The sequence below is a fragment of the Empidonax traillii genome, unplaced genomic scaffold (assembly GCF_003031625.1).
Source record: "Empidonax traillii isolate 1590-97213 ecotype Southwest subspecies unplaced genomic scaffold, ASM303162v1 scaffold175:size1888319, whole genome shotgun sequence".
NCBI classification, from domain to species: Eukaryota; Metazoa; Chordata; class Aves; order Passeriformes; family Tyrannidae; genus Empidonax; species Empidonax traillii.
The window spans coordinates 26,561-46,664 of record NW_020955368.1 but is presented as its reverse complement, the minus strand read 5'-3'; the positions used below and the strand labels follow the sequence as shown (position 1 = coordinate 46,664).

At 45.2% G+C, this 20,104-nt stretch overlaps 1 protein-coding gene across 2 annotated transcripts; it reads right to left on the bottom strand.

The window, feature by feature from the left end:
* Nucleotides 1-629: 629 nt before the first annotated feature.
* Nucleotides 630-16,823, bottom strand: RNF103 (ring finger protein 103). 2 transcript variants are annotated; one of them, XM_027885983.1, is made up of 4 exons: nucleotides 16,500-16,823; nucleotides 14,213-14,352; nucleotides 4,470-4,585; nucleotides 630-2,778 (listed from the first exon to the last, which is right to left on the bottom strand). In XM_027885983.1, the coding sequence occupies exons 1-4, from the start codon at nucleotides 16,723-16,725 to the stop codon at nucleotides 1,200-1,202; spliced, it is 2,061 nt and encodes a 686-aa protein (XP_027741784.1). In that variant the 5' UTR covers nucleotides 16,726-16,823; the 3' UTR covers nucleotides 630-1,199. The 2 variants fall into 2 exon arrangements, with proteins under 2 accessions (XP_027741784.1, XP_027741785.1); XM_027885984.1 differs by lacking the exons at nucleotides 630-2,778; nucleotides 4,470-4,585 and adding an exon at nucleotides 9,945-10,830 and having other exon boundaries at nucleotides 16,500-16,783.
* Nucleotides 16,824-20,104: the final 3,281 nt, after the last annotated feature.

The following is a 20,104-nucleotide window of genomic DNA, read 5'->3' as shown; positions in this document are numbered from 1 at the left end:
TTATTTCATTCTCCTCCTTTCATACCATATGGGCAAGGTCTAGGAAAGAAATAAACAATGAAACAACTGAAAACACCTTTCTAGTTTGGCCTTTTTCTCTGATTACATCATCATCTGCTCTTCCCCCCCCACCTTTTTCTTTCCAACTGACATTTCCTCTGTTATTTTCAGCCAGATGATTTCTGAAAGGTACAACCAAACCTGCAGTTTCATGCTGAAGTATAAAGAAAATAATAAGAGTCGATTTTTTTATGGCATCGAAGAATTATTAAAGAAATCAGAAATCGCTTCAAAATGCCAGCACAGTAGGAACCTGGAAATTTTTACCTTTACAAGCCACTTTTCTCACTGGATGCCAATATTCTGCTCCTCCACAACAGTTTACTTTGAGGCCGTAGAGAAGCTGCCTTAAAGGCTTCCTCCATATCTGCAAATGAGGCTGCTGCAGAGACAGCTGGTGGAAGAGAAAGCAGTCTGTAATCAACTGGAAAACCACTGGTCAAGCGGAGAAGCACCTCAATGCAGCAGACTTATGAAGGAAGCAGTTCCCAGTGAAACACCATTGCCTTCTTCTTGGCCCGTGGCTAACCCTGGAGCAACGAATTCCTGCATCACTAGGAGATGATCTATTAGTCACAAAAGTTGTGTTATATTTTTATTGTCTTCACAGATAAATCAGGCCAGCAAGACATCCGTAACCATACACACAAAATATTTATCAAAACAATTAACATTACAAATCTCCTTTTAAAATAATTTATTTCACTGATTTCTTTTTTTTAAATGGTACTGTCTTACAACATACATTATTCAACAAAGATGTGCTGAACAGACTCTAAAATAAGAAACACTTAAATTAAGCAATTGTCTCCGATTAGAATTTCGATTTCACCCACATCCTAACTTGTAAACGTTTGCTGGAATACACTTCTGTCGTAGGCTTGATTTTTTTTGTGCTTACAAAAAAACCAGCATCAAGTTTCCAGATGTTGAAAAGAACAAGTTATTGTACGGCAAGTTTGCATTCAGTTCAACATACAAGGCAACCAAATGATTCTGTCGTTAACGTTAGCATCATGTATATTTTAGTTCACTGCACTAACATTTAAACTAAAAACTTCAAACCACGTAATTCTCTTAAGTGACTAACATTTAAAAGGCAAGCAGTAATACCCCGAAAGCTTACGAAGGACACACAGCTAAGATGGGGGGTCACTCGACAAAGGCTGAGGGTGTGTGTATGGCTGCTTTTTCTTGTAGGAGGCCCACCTGCAGACGGGGCAGCAGTGCCGCCCCCCCGCCAGCCACATCACGATGCAATTCTGGTGGAACACGTGGCCGCACGGCAGGCCCATGAGCAGGCAGCCGCTCGCGAAATTCTCCAGGCACACCACGCACTCCGTACAGTGCAACATCTCGGGGGGCCAGGCCGACCAGTCTGGCTCCAGGTCGCCCGCGGAGCTGCACGAGCCGTAGGACCTTGCCTTGCGCCCGCACGGCTCGGGATGGCAATATTTGTTGGCACACGGGCAGGGTTCGGCGCCGCACCCACACTCCGCTTCGCTGCACCTGTGAGACGTGCCCACCTCATCGTCCTCCGAGGCCTCTCTGTCGCTGCTGAAGACCTCTTTGTTCTCACTGTCAGAGTCACTCTCGCTGTCCGGAAAGGTTTCCAGCATCTCCTCGTCGGAATGGGCGCCGACGCATTTAAACCTCCACATGGGTAAGTTTTTTATGTAATCGGTCGGTATCAGAGGGTGAAGCCAGAGATCGGGGAAAGCCAACCGCTCCAAGAACAAATCCGGGTCTTCATCCCAATCCGAGTCGAAGGGGAAGTGTTGAAAAGAAGCAATAGGATGAAACAAGTAGCTGGTGTACCAGTCCCACAGGCTCGACAGCCACTCCAGATTATTAGCGTTTACTTCATCGGTGTTGTTATTGCGCCTTCTCTTCTTCTCGAAGTAATCGATTAGTAAACCGTGACCAAGGTACGTGCTGAGGAAGAGGGCTGGGTGTGAGGAGTAGAACATCCAGTCGGCTCTTACCCAAGAAGCCAAAGTAGTTGTGTTAGAGTACCTGAAGAGTTTTAAGCTGTACTCATAAAAGCTGTCTAGGTAGGGCAGTTGCAAAAAACCTAACACTGGCAGCCAGGAAATAATTAATAGCGAATTATACGTCCCTAAAGTGCTTATAAGAACCACAAAACGCTTTATAGTGGCTCCTTGGGTAATAAACAGGTCCATCCAGGCCATCAGATTAACCAAAACTAAGCTTAAAACAAATAAATCGTTCACTTCTGGTTGTAGCGAGCGCAGAAAGGAATCCATGGCACGCAGTGATATAAATTCACCAGTGTTATTTCCATACCTGTAAATCCCCTCAGGAGTCCTAAGGATGTACGATGGCGTCTTGTAGACACCGATCTCCGCCATGTAGCTTTTGTTGTCCCAGTTTTCCACGTTCACAAAAATAAACTCTACTCTCCCAGTAAACTTCACGCTCAGTGCAGAGAAGAACGCCGGGGGCTGGTCCAGGTTGGCAAACAGGTATATTTTCACCCGGTACTGGTCACTTTTGTTCCATTCTTCTTTCAAGTGCTCGGAGTTGTAGATGGTTTTGATCCGAGAAGCGGCGTGGGCTGTGATCCACTTGAAAATGTGCTCCACCTCGATCCTGCGCCCGCTGTACTCCTTGAGCATGACTTTTCCCTTGGAGGTACTGGTTTGTGGAACCGACATGATGAGGGTGGATTTCAGCCAACCCCTCCTCTTGCAGTATCTACGAAGAAAGCAGCAGGTTAGACCACCGAGTTTCACAGCCCTGGAGCTGAGTGCCCGAATTTGTGTTCTGAGCCCAAAAATGAGACGTGCTGAGCACCTGGTCTGTTTGCACTTGCTTTAATGAAGCTGACACGTGTCCCCTTCCTGCTGGGGCTGTTTTGGCAGGATGCAGACAGGCTGAAGGGTGAGGTGGGAGAGCTCGCCACAAAACCAGCACAGCAGGAAGCAGACACATTCTGCTGGATTATTTGGGCTAAAAGAATATCCACACTGTCTGGAAGGCAGATGGATGAACCCCAAATCCACACCTAAAACAAGAGGGTTCACGGCTGAACCCTCAGTCATGGTCCAGACCTCCCTAACTATGAGATGAACTCGATGACTCAGAAGATCCCTTCTCTCCTACCAGTATCACTACACCCAATTTATGGAGTCCTCCTTTTAGGAAATGCCTGGCAGTTCTCAGCAATCAAAGCCTGACAGAGCCAGCAGGCACACAGACTGTCTGTGAGAACCCTGCACATGGAAATAGCAACCACCAGCCTCGCTCACCATCCATCTTACCTACACCCTCCCTGGTTTTGGTCTGTCAAACTGTGTTTAGACAATTACAACTGCCCATTTCAGGAATCTGAATGTAACATTTTTAGAAAGAGCTGTAAGATATTACCCTGCTAATAAAGGTATCCAGACTACTGCAGTGTTCCTCTGAATTTCAGCTCCAACCTGATTAAAAGTATTCAGGAGGGTTTACTCAGCGAAACATTTCTTGTATTAAAAGAAAATGAACTTTAAATACGTTTAAAACATAGTATTTGATCAGAACATTAAGACTACTTATTTAAGAGCTGTGCAAAGAGAAACTCTGCCAAATTTTTAAGATGTTCAAACACCAGCGTTTTGATTAGACAAGATTATTTTGCATAAGCACTACAAAGCCTAAGAATTTCCTCTTATGATTAACTCTGAGATTTCTGTAAACATTTAGGACTTAAACTGTGTAAGATGTGCATATCCATACATGCCACTGGAATTCTAGACAAAGTCTCCTGTCATGTAAAGCAAAAGCCTCCAGCAAAGTGTTTAAAAAAAGCCTCTTTTTCCAGCAGCAGAGAATTATTAATAGCTTCTTTGGCTCTGCTCTTCTTCCTTGTTCGAAATGATATGCAAACACAGTGACTCCTGCACAGCACACTGTATGTTGTGCAAGGGTGTGTGCCAGTTTATATATAAACATACATTTGTCAGGGAACAGGATTTGTCAGTGATTCAGGGGAAGCAGGCACTGCTTGCAAGGGTCATGCTAACCTGTGTCTCCCCTCTGCAGATGGTGATACAACAACTCTACAACTGATATGTTTGGTTTGTCCCGAGCAAGCACAGCTCCTGTCCCTGAACGCCTGGACTGTGAGGCCAAACCCTCCTGTTCATTCTTTTCCATTGCTGGGTTATGCTCTCCGTGGTCTAATCACGCATTTCCCACACGATGCGTTAGGAAGCTGCAGAGCTGTGTTTGTGAGGCTGATAAATATTGTAATGGAGAATTCTGAGCAGACTTTCGTGGAGATAATAAAGCCACCCTCTGTCACAGCTGCTTTTACAACACAGCGAGCCCTTGCTGTAACAACGAGGGAACACAGCTGAGCCTTAAGATATTCTTGGGATTCAGATAATCCTTTAAGGGCATACCTGGGGTCACTGGAACAGTTAAAAGTGCCGGTACGTATCCCGAATCTCGATACTTTCTTCACCATTTTCTCCCAGTGGACTTTACCCACCAGTGGGCTTCTGTCGTTTGCTATGACCTGTTGCCAAAAGGAAATATTAGTTTAGTGTCACAGTCGGTTTGCTTCCTGAAATGAAGAGCAAATTCAATGAAAACAGAGAGCTAGTCACGCTTGATACTGCTTTCCCCTTCTCCTAGGATATAGAATAGATGTGTACAGCTGGGAATCACCCTAAATGTCTTTGGTCAGTAAAGCTCTAAGATAGAAATGCAGTTTCCACAAAAAGACAGAAGTGCATCATCACATTAAGTACCTACAAGGAGTGGTGGTTACTAAAAACCTTGTGAAAATGACAGAACTATCATTAACCAGTTCGTAGTAGTAGGGGAGAAAGGAAGAGGGTGCAGCAGGTTCCTCTTCTTTGCAACAAAAAAGACTATCATTTTATTATAATTCTCCATCAAAAGTTGCAACATACCAAAGAAATGTTGTCTCCAGAGCAAGTAAAATGAGTTGGATAATGCATGTACCTGGTACCATATTTAACTGCCAACAGCCACTCCTGAGGGGTGGAAACCAGTGATTAAACTCCCAGACAATGCCTAAAAACCTTGACTCCTTCCAGCTTTGCCAGTGACTCACTCTGTAACTTTCTGTGACTGTTCCACCAACTCCAGTGCCCCACCTGGCCATTTCATGACGATAATTCACCGTGATATATCCCAAGGTTTAATTTGTCCTAACCCAGCGTATTAAAATCGTACTTCAGGTTACCTCGCCGTGAGCTTCTGCTGACACAGATGACAAAGAAGCAGCGCTCATCCTCCGACCTACAACTGCACAGGGAAGGGAAAAAAAACATCCCACAAGGAAAAGAAAACCCTGCCTGTGCCTGCCGTTGGCAGGTAATTTTGAATGACATGACTGATCACGCACTGTTCCATCAGCCGTCGAGTTGTCTATTTTAGAAGTGCCTCACATGCCTCTGCAGGCTTAATGGCAGCCACTTAAAATATATTTTTGAAATTAAATTTTGAGAGTTCCATTTGTTAGATATTTGTTTACCCGCCATTAAACTCATCCCAGTCATCTTCTGACTTAATAACCTTAAATGTCAGCTTGCCCCAGGAAGTTGGTGTGTCACCATGATTAACAGTTCTCTATGTACAGACCTGGAAAGCGTGCCTGGCCTTTGAGACTCAGAAATATTATCTGCTTTGTGGTAAGTAACATCCTCTCAGAAACATAAAATAATTCACCAAGCAGAACGCTCTACAGAGGGGAACAAACTGAAGCCACGGATTACACTCCCATTCCACTGAGCCCAGGATGTTTAAATAAAACCAGAGGTGAACATCTAGGTAAGAATCCTTTGAGTTATTCTCAAAACTCACACATCACATAGAAAAGCCTTTTTGATTAGCTAAATGTAACCTTCAAGCACCAAGACAGCCAGCTGGGAAATCTGTTGTATTACTGAGGCTTCTTTACATCACCCAATGTAACTGAAGCAATTACTTTGGATATTTTAAACTTCTTCCTTTCATACACTTCAATTAAAAGAGAACAAATTCCTAAAGACACCTTAAAGCCAGGATATCCTCAGAGCCACTACTGAGAGCGTGTTAATGTCACGTACAGGAAGACAGATCCTGCTCACTGTTTCTTCTGTCTGACACCAAAACATTCACTTACGGTGTCAAGAGAAGGAGATTTACTGCAAATAAAGTCACCACTATGTTTTACTGTCATCTGGCTGTTTGTGCTGGTGGATATTTTAGCACCAGTTTAATTCCTTTCCTACAAAAAAGTCTTTCCTTTGGGAGAAAGTTATTTAATGCTGAAGGACAACGACAGAACAAGAAGTCTGTATTTTGTAACTACCCAGAGGAACCCTACTGTGGTTTTGCACAGTGAAGCTTTGTAAAATTCCTTGGGCTCATGCTTTTTTATATCATTATGGAAAAAAAAATCCAAATAAACATATCCACTGCAGCTGCTCCTCGCAGGCAACACCCACTTACAGCACTGGGAGTTCACCACGTGGAGGCAAGGGTTTGGAATTTTGGAAAGCAGTCATCACCTCTGTGGATGAGGGAGTCCAAGAAAATACTGCAGGTTAAGCAATCACAATTTAATTCAGTTTAACTTAAAAATAACCTGCAAACGCTTGTAGCAGATTTTATTTAAGAAGTGTGAGTTTTGATAAGAAATGTAGCTTAAAAACCTGTGACTGAGGAGTCCAGGAATTTGAATGTGGAAGAGGCCTGGAAGTTCTTCAAGCCCGTGGTGTTAAAGCTATGAGGATTTTATGTTTCAAATAAGGGAAAAAAAAAAAAAGAAAAAAAAAAAGGGTTGTCAAGTCCTGTACTTCTTCCTAGCAATCACTTCCAAAGAGATGTCAGAAGTAGTTTGACAATCTACAAGGACTTAGAGAAAAGGTCAAAAGGAAGAGCTATCAAAGCAAGACATGCAAGAAAAAAAAAAGAGTAAGGAGAAATGAGCAATTCAAGTTAGACTGTACAAAGACTATTACAAGCTGTACCAAAAGGTTCTTCAGTCATATGAATAGGAACAGAACTGGGGGAAAAGCAGCAGGATCACCACACAATGAAGACAGGACAGAAATGTAAGATAATTTTCTTTTTGAAGTTAAATTATTGCTGTGACTCAGCTTTCCATGAAGAGGAGAGGGCTGGCCACGGAGCAGTTAGCAAATTCATGGGAAGAGACAATCACCTGAAGATGGAAACGAAACTCATTAAATAACACACTTACACCAGAGCAAGCAGGAAACCTCCAGGGTTTTTTTACCATCCCAGGACTGTAACACAAGCACACAAAATCACGGGAGAACCTGTGAAGATTTCTTATAACCCCCTGTCAGGCTAATTCACATTTTGACAGCAGAATAACAAGTTAGTAGCTATATCTAAGAACAAATGGAAAAAAAAAAAAATTCCCAGCAGTTTGATCTCAGTAGGATGAAAACTACAGAACAAATTTTAAAGTTGCAGAGATGATTGCATTTTCCACCCCATTCCAGCATGCAGTTGCTGAAGATGTATCATCCCTGACTGAGAGCTAAACATCCCTCCTTTTCTGGAGAAAAAGAACTGAGTTTCAAGAGTAAGAAAATGCAGTACCCTGTTTGTAATTTGGTAGAGTATCATGAATTATGCCACACGGAAAATTTACATGAGAACTAGAGATAAGCTTTTATAGTGAGTTAAAAAAAAAAAAAGCTTTAAAGTGAGCAAGAAATTGGCTATGGTGAGAAGACATCAAAATGCCAGCAAGGTGCTAACAGGCTTCTAAACAGATTTACCTTAGAGCTCAGTTCAGCAGATATTCCTACTAATGCCCTTCCTGAGGGAACCTGAAGTCTCCCAAAGCCATTTGTACATGACATAAAACCGGGAAGGCACATCTGTGCAGGAAAGAGGATTATAACGCCAGGCCAGGGAGAGCTGCACAAATCTTGTAACGCAGAGTTGTCACACGTGAAATTGAGTTCAGTAATGAACAGGACACTCGGGGAGTTCATCAGTCAGAAACAGCAATGGGAGGAAAAGCCTGGGGCCATAAGTTGCTCCACGAGAAAACGCAAGCCATCGGTATTAACTGGCTGCAAAATAAGCGAAGCCCAGGATATTTTATACCCAACAAAACATACTGGTTGACTGAGCTCACGTACTGGGAGGAGCGGGGCTGACATCAGGAGTCAGTGAAACGAAAGGGCAGTGCCAGTTTATGCCCAATAGGAACAAAATAGCCACGAATAACACCCAAGCCAGAAGTCAGACACGCATTCCCAGGGAGAGAACGGTCGATAGGAGTATTTGGGCAACTTACAATGTAAGACAGACAGCACATATTCCACAGTCTAGCAGAAGGCTGAACTAGCTCATCGAGGTCCCTTCCAATCATGCACTCTATTTATTGCTACAGAAATAAAGCCCGAGCTCAGGGGAGCAGGCTAGCACAGCCGGGAAACAAACGCCACATCTGGAGGAGCACAAACACAAACCCTTCCAGCTCTTCTTATTATTAGCTATGTTCACAATCTGTAACGTATCACATGTCAGAGTGACAGGTGAGACAATCAGGGTAACTCAATTAATCCATTAATCATCGTAATGGGCTCAGAGAATCCAACAGGATCACAGCAACCCTGCCATTTTAACAACTTCACGTCACGTCACAGATCTGCTCCTGAAACTACACCTAAAAAAGGCCAGACTGACTGCAGGGTCTGAACTCCCATCTCGGTATTTGAATTACTCACTTCTTCAGCAGGAGAAGATGCTGGAGAGAAGGACAGGCTCTCACTGAGCATCCACCCACAAACTTCCTCTGAAGTCTCAAACACCAGTTCCTCCATACTCCATCTGTGAATTTGGGAGGACCACACCATATCCCAAGAGGTCAGGAGATTCTCAGCCAATGACTATGAAATTCTGCAGGCTAAGTTATTCCACTAAGGCACGCAGAGTAAAAATGGAAAGGTGGGGCTTTGGAAATCTTCTTTGTTTCTACATGTTCTGATTGAGATTTCTTGTTTAGCTTCCATAAATCCCAAAGAAGGTGGATTTGGCTAGGGACACACAATACTGCAATTCCTGAAATCCTTATGATTTCAACAGAATAGGGAGCTTTTGCATTGGAAGAGTTCTCCTGACATTGAATTACACAGAATTATCCCCAAAGAGAATAATTAAGTAATTAATAGAATTGTTTTGATCTATATGTTAAAGCAGTCATAGTTATGGCATTAAAGAAGGGAACAGACTTGAAGAGCAAATACCCCAGGGACAGAAAGACACAAACACTTGGAAAAAATAGGACAAAGTCAGCAAGGCACTTTGCCTCTTTTGCCTAATCTAAAACCAAAGTGTATTGTGTAGGTGCATCAGTATTGCAGTAGCTACTTCAGAACCACCATCAATCCAGCTGCTCCTTAATTTGCAGTTCTCAGCAAGCATTTTTAAAGATTATTTTATGAAACATGCATTGTTAAAATAAAAGTAAAAATAGGACTGGAATTGGCTCAAGGAAACACAGCTTCTGCTAAGAGTTTGCTATAACAATGCAAAATGCAAAGACAGACTCCTCTTCAGGTACCCCTGAAGTACTTGAGCATGACATGATAGTGACCTCACTCTGCTGCTTTCTGTGCATTTAAATCAGATTTTGTTCAATCTCTTTCAGGCAGGTACGCAGAGAACTCAAAACAGGTCACGGCAACAAGATTTGGTCTCAGTAAGTTCTGAACCTCCCTCACAACTAAATATGTTAAAATATCACAAAGCGTGAGAATGAGTCAGAGATGGGCAAATGTAGAACAAGCTCTTCATGGTATTCCAGCTCTCATTATTTTAACCCATTCTAGCTGAGGTACCAGGTGTCAGGAACACCTGCTCATACACAAATTTCAATGCACAGGAACAGCCAAAACGTGGTTTTACAGCTCAGCCACAAAGGCAACAACTCCAAGTGCTCCTCAACCCTGGGCACTAGGGCACTGTGACAGGCTTTAAACTTTCAGGAAGATCAAAACCTGTGAAGTAAGAGACACCATTCCCTGCTGCACACACACACACACACACACACGTCCAGGGGGTTCTCCCAGAAGCAGTGAGTCCTCACCCAACCTCAGCACGTCACTCTCTGCATGAAGCAATACAGACATTTGAATTGGGAAAAAAAAAAACACTATGGCTTTGCCAAAGGCAAAAACTGATTTCTAACTGATTTAATGAACAGGTAAGGTTGTATGTACGTGAGAACTGTCAGTCTGGCTCAGCACTTCCCAGTTTGAGACACCCACGAACTCCCCGTGCCCGCGGAGGGTAAAGGAGCAGAGAAAGCCCAGTATTACTGCACAGAGTCCATGCACACACTGGAAGATTTTTAGGGCTCCACATTCAAAAACTCTAGTCTATTACTTACTTAATTAATTCTTACGTGCTTTTCACAGAGCCCTTTCCAATCAACAGCCATGTTGCAAACTGCGCTCCCGAAGATAAAAGAGAAGTAAAAATTCTTGGAAAATTCTCATCCAGAATACAATTAATTATAAATGGACTGGTGAGTTATTTACTAAAAGCTTGGAAAAAACCTCACTCATTCCAGAGAATGTCAATGAGTTTCTACATGACTGTCTGCACTTTTATTAACTCTGGGACATCTCATTCTCTGTTTATTATCTGTCACTGTGCTGATGGAACTGAATTTCTGCATAGTCGCTTTTTCCTAAGAACTCACAACTGGTTCAGAATCCACCCATAGGGACTGAAGATACCTGGAGATCTTTTGCTTTTCTGAGAAAGAGATTTTGAGAAATCAGATCAAAATAGGCAAAGACAAAGGATGACATCCATCACAGCACACAAAAATCAACCACCTCGAAATTGCGTGGAGTTTCTCAAGGGAGGTGGGGTGATCCGTGCACCTGATCTGAACAGCTCAGTTAAGCTGTCAGTTAAGTCAGAGGCTGAGAATAAATGAGCTTCAGTAACGAATTAACACCGATACACAGGCAACATGAGAACTATTACATTCCAGCTGATGGTGTTCTGTACCCTTGGCTGGGTGTGAAGCCTCTCCAGAAGGAAACTAAAAGTTAAAATCAGATATCCTGCGGTAAATGATCCTGAAGGGCTATTGGAAAAGACACAAATATTGAATGATGTATTTTTAAACGAATGGAGTGTTTCTACTTCACTTCCTCTCAGCGAGAACAGCTGATCACCTGGCAAAATCCAAAAGGCAAATATAAAAATTGCTCATCCTACACGCAAGCAAAAGAAGGAACGAACAGACCACCACCACCAAAGCGCTGTAGGCACTGTGACTACACCACTTGAATGAGGAGCTGAGATGCAGAACAGCCTGCAGCATTTTATATCCATAATAATGGTCTTTGCACTTCTACCAGACACAATCAAAATGTTTGTCCCCGTAACTCAACGCCAGGAAGAAAGTTCCCTTTTTACTTCTCTCTACCCCTGTGTTACAGTAGGGACTTATAAAATAAAAATGTATACATTAACTTAGATTTGAACTTCATTTCAAAGAGGATTTTTATTTGTAGATCACTTACTGTAGGTTTTTAAAAAGTCACAATGACTACCATACTGTTGGGTGTGACAGGTTGGGTGGACAGAGACTAACGAGAGAGCACGAGCCATACCCGAGTCTGGAAAAGCAAGAACACTCCGTGTTACTCCTCTACCAGCAAGAGCAGCAGCTCCACAAACTACCACTCACCCTCCCTGCCTGCCAGAGCAGTGCACAACAGCAGCTGGCAAGCAAGGAGAACGGCATGAAGGGAAAGGTGATGAGATCATGAGCTAATAGGAGAAAGAACACGCTTTACGGAAGCGCCACACAGGAGCTGTGAACAGCTACACTGGTAAACAAATTACCACTGAAAACAGGGATGCTTTGCATGTGGGTTTTCAGGAAATAAAGGAACAAAGACACAAACACTGATTCCTTGTGTACTGACTTCGACTTTCTTCAAGGAATTCATCTTGCTGACTCTAAATGATAAATTCACATCTCAATTTGTGGCAAACACATCGAGAAGCAATAATTGTTTCCTCTTTTTCCCTCGATTCTCTGCAGACAGTGACGGCTATCACACACTGCCAGCCTGTGCCACACCAGGAATTTCATTTACAAAATAAAAATCCCTCTTCAGAGTCCCAATCCTCCCATCCAGAGTCATGAAGTGCTCAAAACCAACTCCACTGACAGCCACTGTGCCAGCTGAGCCAGAACTGCTCCTCTCCCTCTGCTCCTTTCCAGCAGCCCCCCACGGGCCACAGATCCTAAAAAGGATCTGGAGATCCTTTCTGCTTCCCAGCCAGCAGCAACAAAGCAAGGGAATCTCTGACCTTGCCTGTGGTCACCAAACCCATCCACGAGACATCCCCACTCTCCACTGTTCCCTGCCTAAATCATCGAGCTGGTTAATTAGCTGTGAAGTTTCCACAGGATGCCTAACGGTGAAGGAGGATGGGCAAGGGTTAGGACAGGGAAGTGATGGTAAAAACTGGCTCTGCAGGGATAAGGCCTAAGGAAAAAAGCAAGGAAAAAAAAACCTGTGGAAGGACACGAAGAACCCAGCACAGGAGTTACCCAGGCAGGAGTTACGGAGGGGAACGGAGCAAGTGAAAACTCAGAAGCGACGAAAACTCGAAAAGCAAGAATGAAAAATAGGAATTTGACACGTCTTGTGGTTTTATTGTAGAGAAACAGACAAATAGTGTTCAGTAAATTATCCAGTAAATTCCACCTAATTTTTTTTTCCACAGCTATTGTGACCAACTGAATAGCTGTGCAAATATTCCCAGAATGATGACAACATTCATCACACTAGAGATATCAAAGCCCAGCCCATCTGACCTGCTATTAGGAAGCCAGTGGAAAATACATTACAAGTAAAATTCTGCAAGCAGCAGACAACAGAGAACTACCCCATTTTACCCTTTTGAGCTGCATGGGGAGAAGGGAAGGCTTTTCATAGCATATTCATGCTTGTACTTAGCAGCTAGCTTGGAGACATGTAAACTTCCTGTCAGCACTCCCCCTCTGCTTCAAGAATGCCCTCCTGCATGATTTAAATCTCAAGCTTGGATTCAATTAACTGCAAATACATCTTTTCCAAAACACAACTGCCATTTCTAGGCTGAAGGTAATCTGTCCTCTCACTGTCTGTTCTGGGGTGAGATCTGATGTGGTGACAGTGCAGGTCTAATAAACGGATTATCAAGATTTAATGACTTCCTGTTATATAGAAAACATGAAGCAAGACCAGAAAAACCAGGTGGGAGCTATCAACTGAACAATTAATTGCCTGGTAGGGAATTCTGATTGCCTGATGAGGCTGTTAGAAGGGAACTTATGCCTTAAAAAAAACCACCTCTTACTAACAGAGAAGTTGATGCAGAAAATAATTCTACATTTTGGTCTGGTTTACTTATGTTCTCAGGAGTGATGATGAATTGTTTCAGAATCCTATTTGAAAAAGTCTTTCTTCCTTTTACTAAACGATCTCTAATCCTCATGCAGCCCTGGGGGAGCGCTCTCCAAAATTGGTGGGCCCCACCAGGTCTGGCAGAAGGTTGTGTTGTAGAAGAGAGCCTGCTAAGCCCGGGAAGTAGCACACCGAGCTCTTGCCCTCGTGAAAAGCCAGCAGAGATTTCACAAGTGCTCTAAGCCCCTTAGATAAACAGAAACTTCACCTGGTTGGGTCTGAGCATGTAATGCAGCCAAAAGGAAGAGCAACACCAGAAGCACCTCTCCTGTGCCAGCTGGGAGCATCTGTGCTAATGCACCTACTTCACATCACACAGGCTCTCACAATTCCAGGGCCAAGGACTTGCTACTCTTGTGTACTTAAGTGTGTGCTGCTTTGCTTGTTTTCTGGTTATAAAGTGCCTGCTTTTCAAAAAGTAATCCACAGAATAACAGGTTTTATTTTTCTTCCTGATCGTATAGGAACTCTGGCACTTCCAGCCTCTCTTGGTTTTTTTTTTTTCCCACTGATTTTATCCTCTATCCCTTATTTCCCAGATGTAATTTATCACCAGATCTCTCTGTTACACATTTTTACAGCTACCCTCATAAACTCCTCCTTCGAAACGCATTTGGGGTGTGATAAACATATAAAAAGAAACGATCAAATTTCTATACCTGTACCAGCCAGATCCCATCTTTTGTGTCTTCTACAAGCTCATAGAAGTGCATTTCACCACTAAAGTTTGTGCTGGAAACCGATTCAGAGGCCTCTTCCTCCTTGAGAGCTGAATAAAGCTCTCCTTCCATGAGGTCTCCTGAAAAAAGAGACAATTGGGGAAATTCAGTTAAAATGGCACTGGAGAAAGATCACTTGCTAAATTCTAGTAACAGTTTAACTAACTGTATTTGCATGGTTGCTCAGAGAGCCTTTTCAGTGCAAAGGTAGCTAAACTTTAAAGTTATTATAATTCCATCTCCAGTGACACGACTGCGAACGATCTGACTTCATCTGTCAGATGCTCTGCTTCTGATTACACGGAGGTAGCACACGTGCAACTGAGCACACAGAGGAATAAAATAACATCTTCTGAGCCTCATTCTCTGTGAATAACAGCGTTCAGTGGCTGAGACAATTCAGGTTGATGTACCTCTGCTTTCGTTTCACTGGATAGCAGTTTCGCAGCAAGATACACTGATGGATCAGACTTCCAAAATTCTAATCAATAATTTTTTACCAAAACCCAGTGTTGATTGTCCCACTGCAAGTAAGAATCTCATGCAGAATAATTTAGCTCTTGGCTTCTGTTTGCACAGTTGGGAAAAGTTCCCATGATCTCCAATTGCAGCGACCTAAAGAGCTCACAGTAAAATCATCTGATAATGTTTCCTTTGTAATCTCATTTCCTTCTCATGTCTCATTTGACAATCATTACAAACGCTGTTAATGACAACCAGCATTCTAGTAACTAATCTATTAAGCTTTAAGAAATGAAGTCTTGTCCAAAAATGCTGTTTCTTTCGAAACATAAAAATAAGTGTAACAGCTGAAACCCTTGAGGGGCTTCCAAAAGAGGAAAGAAAAAAAAAAAACTACCAAAAAAACCAAACCACCAACCACGGAAAAATGCTGCAAAGCCTGTTGGTATGATAAGTGTTTCCATGACATTTGAAGAAGTTGGTTAATACAGTTTGTTTGGAGTTAAACACTTCCCTGCAGCATATGCAACCCAAACATCATGACATCATGAAAGTACCTGACAGCCAAGGAGCGGAAGGGATTGGAAACAAAAGTGAAAGCACCTACCCCTTTTTTTTTTTTACTTTTGCTTTTTACTGTTGCAGCAGCAAAGCCAACAAACAACACAGAAACATAAATAAACAATGAAGAATACCAGCAAATTGGATTTAAATGCCCAGGATTAATATCAATTATTTAAACTAGCATTTTTAAAGTTAAATGGTACTCACTGCATCCACGCAAATCCTTCTCCCTTTCTGTCCAGACATTAAGAGACCCTCACTGCCCATCCTGATTGCTGGGTTTTCTCTCTCTCCTGGATCAGCAGCCCTTCGATCATGGATTTAAAAGCAGCTACTCACATTTTCCTGCTTGGCTGGCACTACAGCTATTACATCAGCCCCATCTCCCAGTCCTCGGGGCCAGCTCCCCCCTGCTCCAGGCAGCACCCTTACTTTCAGGACACTTCTGCCATTCCTTGCATCTCCACTGCTCTTCACCCTCCGCTGTTCATCACCCCTCCCAGAAGTCCACCTCCTTCACCTGGTTTTCCCTACTTCCCCAAACGCCTCCCTGCCTTTTTTTTTTCCTCTTCTTTTTTTTTTTTTTCCCCAGGCTATTTTTTGTATGTAAGATCTAGTTCTGCTTCCCTAGCACAAAAACACCTCATCCCTGGGTACCCATCCCTTCTGCTCCTCATCTATGAAAGCACCGCTTTCCTCGGGGCCCATCTTGACAGCCGTACCTGTAATGACCCCAGGAATCGGGCAGGAATACAGGGAAAGCAGCTGGCCCCAGCGGTAAACAGTGACCCGCTGCAGCTATTTCGGTTCTTTCCTCCTCTGTTTCTCACAGCAGGCGACATTCGCTCCCATCTGTGCCACCCTCGGTGACCCGACCGCCCGCAGCGGAACCCGAAGGGGAGGGAAGGGAAGGGAAGGCAAGGGAAGGGCCAGTGTTGGTGCCCCGTCCAGCGCAGGCCTTTCCCTCCACTCAGCCCGCCAGGGCTCACAACGCCGCCGGGGTCTGACCGTCCACCCCCCCCGAGCTCCCCGGCCTCCCTCCACCGATGCCCGTGCTGGGGGGTCCAGCCCGCTCCCCGCGGCCGCCCTGCCAAGGGAAGCAGCGCCCGGGTCTCCATCCCAAGGGCGCCCCGAGCCCCGCGGGGGTGGCCCGGGACCGACCTCCGTCCGTCCCGCCGGGTCACGGCGGAGCCCCGCGTACCTGACTTCTCCACCAGCTCCCGCACATCCTTCTTCTCGGGCAGCCCCGAGTGCCCCAGCCCGCGGCACTCCAGGATGGTCCGCAGCTTCCTGAAGCTCAGCGCCACCGGGTCCACCAGCTGCGTGGCGAGGAAGCCGCTCTCGTACCACGCCACGGCCTCGAACACCCGGGCGAGCACGAAGAGCGCCAGGAAGTAGAGCAGCAAACAGCACAGCTTCACCCACATCTTCCCGGGAGCGCCGAGCCGGAGGCCGGGCCGGGCAGGGAGGGAGGGGAGCGGGGGCTGTCAGGGGAGCGGGGCCGCGGCCCCCCCGCCTCCCGCCCGCCGCTGTCGCTGTCCCCGCCCCGGCGGAGCCGCGGAGACATAACAATGACGTGAGCGGCCGACACCGCCCCCTTCCACTTCTTCCCCTTCCCCTTTTTCCCCCTTCCCCTTCTTCCTCTTCTTTCCTTTTCCCCTTCCCCTTCCCCCCCCAACCCCGTGATTCAGCACCGCGGCCCGACCCCGCATCGCCCCGCGCTCGGGGGGCGGCCGCGTCCCTGCCCCCGGCGGCAACTTTGGACTCTGCGGCTGCGCCCTCCTGCGAGGAAAATAATATGGAAACACCTCGGACATCGGGGAGGGAGGGGGCAGGATCCGACCCCGACCCACGCGGCTCATGAGAAGAAAAATATTTACAGAGCCAGAACTGGGACGATCTGTTCGGGCAGTTTTAGGACAGCTTAGTGGACACAGTTTATTTGGATTCGGGCTGCTGGGCGTAGGGATGATCCCTCCACTCCTCATTCCCGCAGGCTAGCCTTGCTCCCAGCTCTGCTCCCGGCCCTCGGCTGGCGCGAAACCAAATTCCACGGCGAGCTCCATCTGCACAGGTCGGAACTCGGACTCCGCAGCTTTGCCTTGGCGCTGGGAACTTGTGCCAAAGCCAAATGCAACCTGCGAGCACCACCCCGACTTCTGACACGGCTCTAAGTTGGGTCTGTGCTCTCATGGGAAGCGTTTTGGCCACAGTCTGGATCCCCGTTTAAGTGGATCCAGAAAGAACCATCCCAGGCTGTACAAGGAGCTGCAAAGATACAATTTAGCCTGCTACAAAAAGCATATTAAAATCAAGCTGCTGCGTTGACATGAAGGCTCTCCTCTGAAGGAAACTCAACATTGCTTTTGTATGTTTAGTTATTTTAAGAATCCATAATTTGCATGAAAATTGGCAGCTCATAGAGATGAGCACAGAAATAGCACAGCTTAATTTTAAAAATACTGACACCCTCCCCCCCCCCGAGTGTACGCGCTGTAATTCTGTACTATCAGTTTTCAGAAAGGCACGCTAATATTGATCTGGAAAAAGCATTTAAACCACTGTGCCCCTTGGAGCCTTTAAAACACATTTACAGGGTTCTCAGCGTGCTGATGTGATTTAAAAAGGAAAAGGAAAAAAACCCAACCAAACAAAAAAAAACAACAACCCAGGTTCAGGCTGTTTTGTCATGGAGCCACCACAGCCTCTTTGGGAAGAAAAATCACGACGTTGTGTTCTTCAGGAACGGGCTCATTTTTGCTCCTGAAAGGGGAGGAGTGGAGGGATTGCAGACATAGTTCCTCACAAACAGCCCTTATGGGCTGGTAAGTGCTGTGCCTCTCACCGGGAGTCGCATACAACTTTATTGTTCAGCATTTTTACGTGGAAAAGATAAAAGTGGGCTGCAAACCCTGTCTCTGCTGGTGCTGCTCGAGCAAATGCAAAGGGATTTCAGCAGCTCTGCTGGGTTTGTAGCGAGCTTCAGGTGGCAGATCCAGCTGGAGGCAAGGCCAGGTGAGGTGCTGCTCTCTCCTCCACAGCCACTGCAGCTTGGGAAGCTCTCCCTGCAAAAGCCAGGGCCCATTCCCTGATGAGCAGGTGGCAAAGCATCAATAAGATGAATCCTTCCCCCGTGGCAAAATACAAGGGAGTGGCTTTGTCCCTGCAGCTGGTGGAGCCCGGGCACAGTCAATAAAATATACACTTCGTCAGAAGGCCCCAGGCAGGCTCTGGAGCTGCTCCAGGAACACGGTTCTTTTTCAAAAGCTTTGTGAAGGCCCATCGCTTTGGTCACACATTCGAGGAGTTGCCTAACTTCTCCACCTTTTGTTTCAAGTGAGTGGCTCCAGTGTGAAGTGATTCCCACCCATGTGAAGTGATGGGTGGGAGATGCACGTTTGAAAAGGAACTTCGTATGTTTTTGTTATAAACCATTGTTTCTTTGTTTCTCAAGAGCCACACAGACCCTTCTCCACCCGATCCCTGTGTTTCTCTCCCCTGGGGATGCCCTCACTTCCCCCGGCAGGAAGGCACCAGGAAGGTACCCCCCAATTACAGCTGAACTATTTGCAGCACCGCCTGCTGGGGAGGCTGTCACCGCTGTGTCACTTCCCAGCGCTCACGGGCTGAGCTAAATCCATCGGCAACGTTTCCCAAGTAGTAACTGCTGAGGAGGCCCCTGCACAGACCGAGCCAATCATCTGCCAGAACTCAAAACCCCAGGGTCGCTTCAGCAAAGTAAAAATGATGTTTCAGGCCACTACTCGAACCCCCACAGAACAACTCCAAACAAAGCAGCTGCCGACAGAGAAGCACCCGGGTGACAGGATGGACCAGGGCAGAGCTGCAAAGGAGGAGCAAGGACTGCAGGTGATAAATTCACCAAAGGCCTGGCAGAGTAAAGCCGAACGGATCCGGTGCCTCTCCCAGGCTCTCTGGTGCTCTTTTCCCTCCCCACTTTCCCATCCCTGATGCTCTAAACTGACCCTACCAGAAAATGTGCTGTTTTCTAGATACACCTGTCATTTGGTTTCCAGTAGCAACTCAGAACGTCTTTGACGTGTCACCTGCAAACAATGTTTCAGGGAGTTTTAATTATCCGGAAAATCTAAATATTTTAATAATGACTTAAAATTCGTTTGGGCTGAACACAAAGATGACACACACTGACATTTTTTAAAGACCCCAGGGTTAACACTACTAATTAACAGCATTAAACAGTCATCAGTCAGTTCTGTGCTCACAGAACAAATGTTACAAATGTGAAGAAAATGGAGAACATAAATTCCACCTTTAAACAAAAACCCCACATGGGGATCTGCTTTTAAATAGTTTTGGCAGCAAAAGTATTTTTACTACGATTACAAGCAAACGAGCCCAAATCCTGAGAACTGGGACAGCCACCNTTTAGCCTGCTACAAAAAGCATATTAAAATCAAGCTGCTGCGTTGACATGAAGGCTCTCCTCTGAAGGAAACTCAACATTGCTTTTGTATGTTTAGTTATTTTAAGAATCCATAATTTGCATGAAAATTGGCAGCTCATAGAGATGAGCACAGAAATAGCACAGCTTAATTTTAAAAATACTGACACCCCCCCCCCCCCCGAGTGTACGCGCTGTAATTCTGTACTATCAGTTTTCAGAAAGGCACGCTAATATTGATCTGGAAAAAGCATTTAAACCACTGTGCCCCTTGGAGCCTTTAAAACACATTTACAGGGTTCTCAGCGTGCTGATGTGATTTAAAAAGGAAAAGGAAAAAACCCCAACCAAACAAAAAAAAAACAATAACCCAGGTTCAGGCC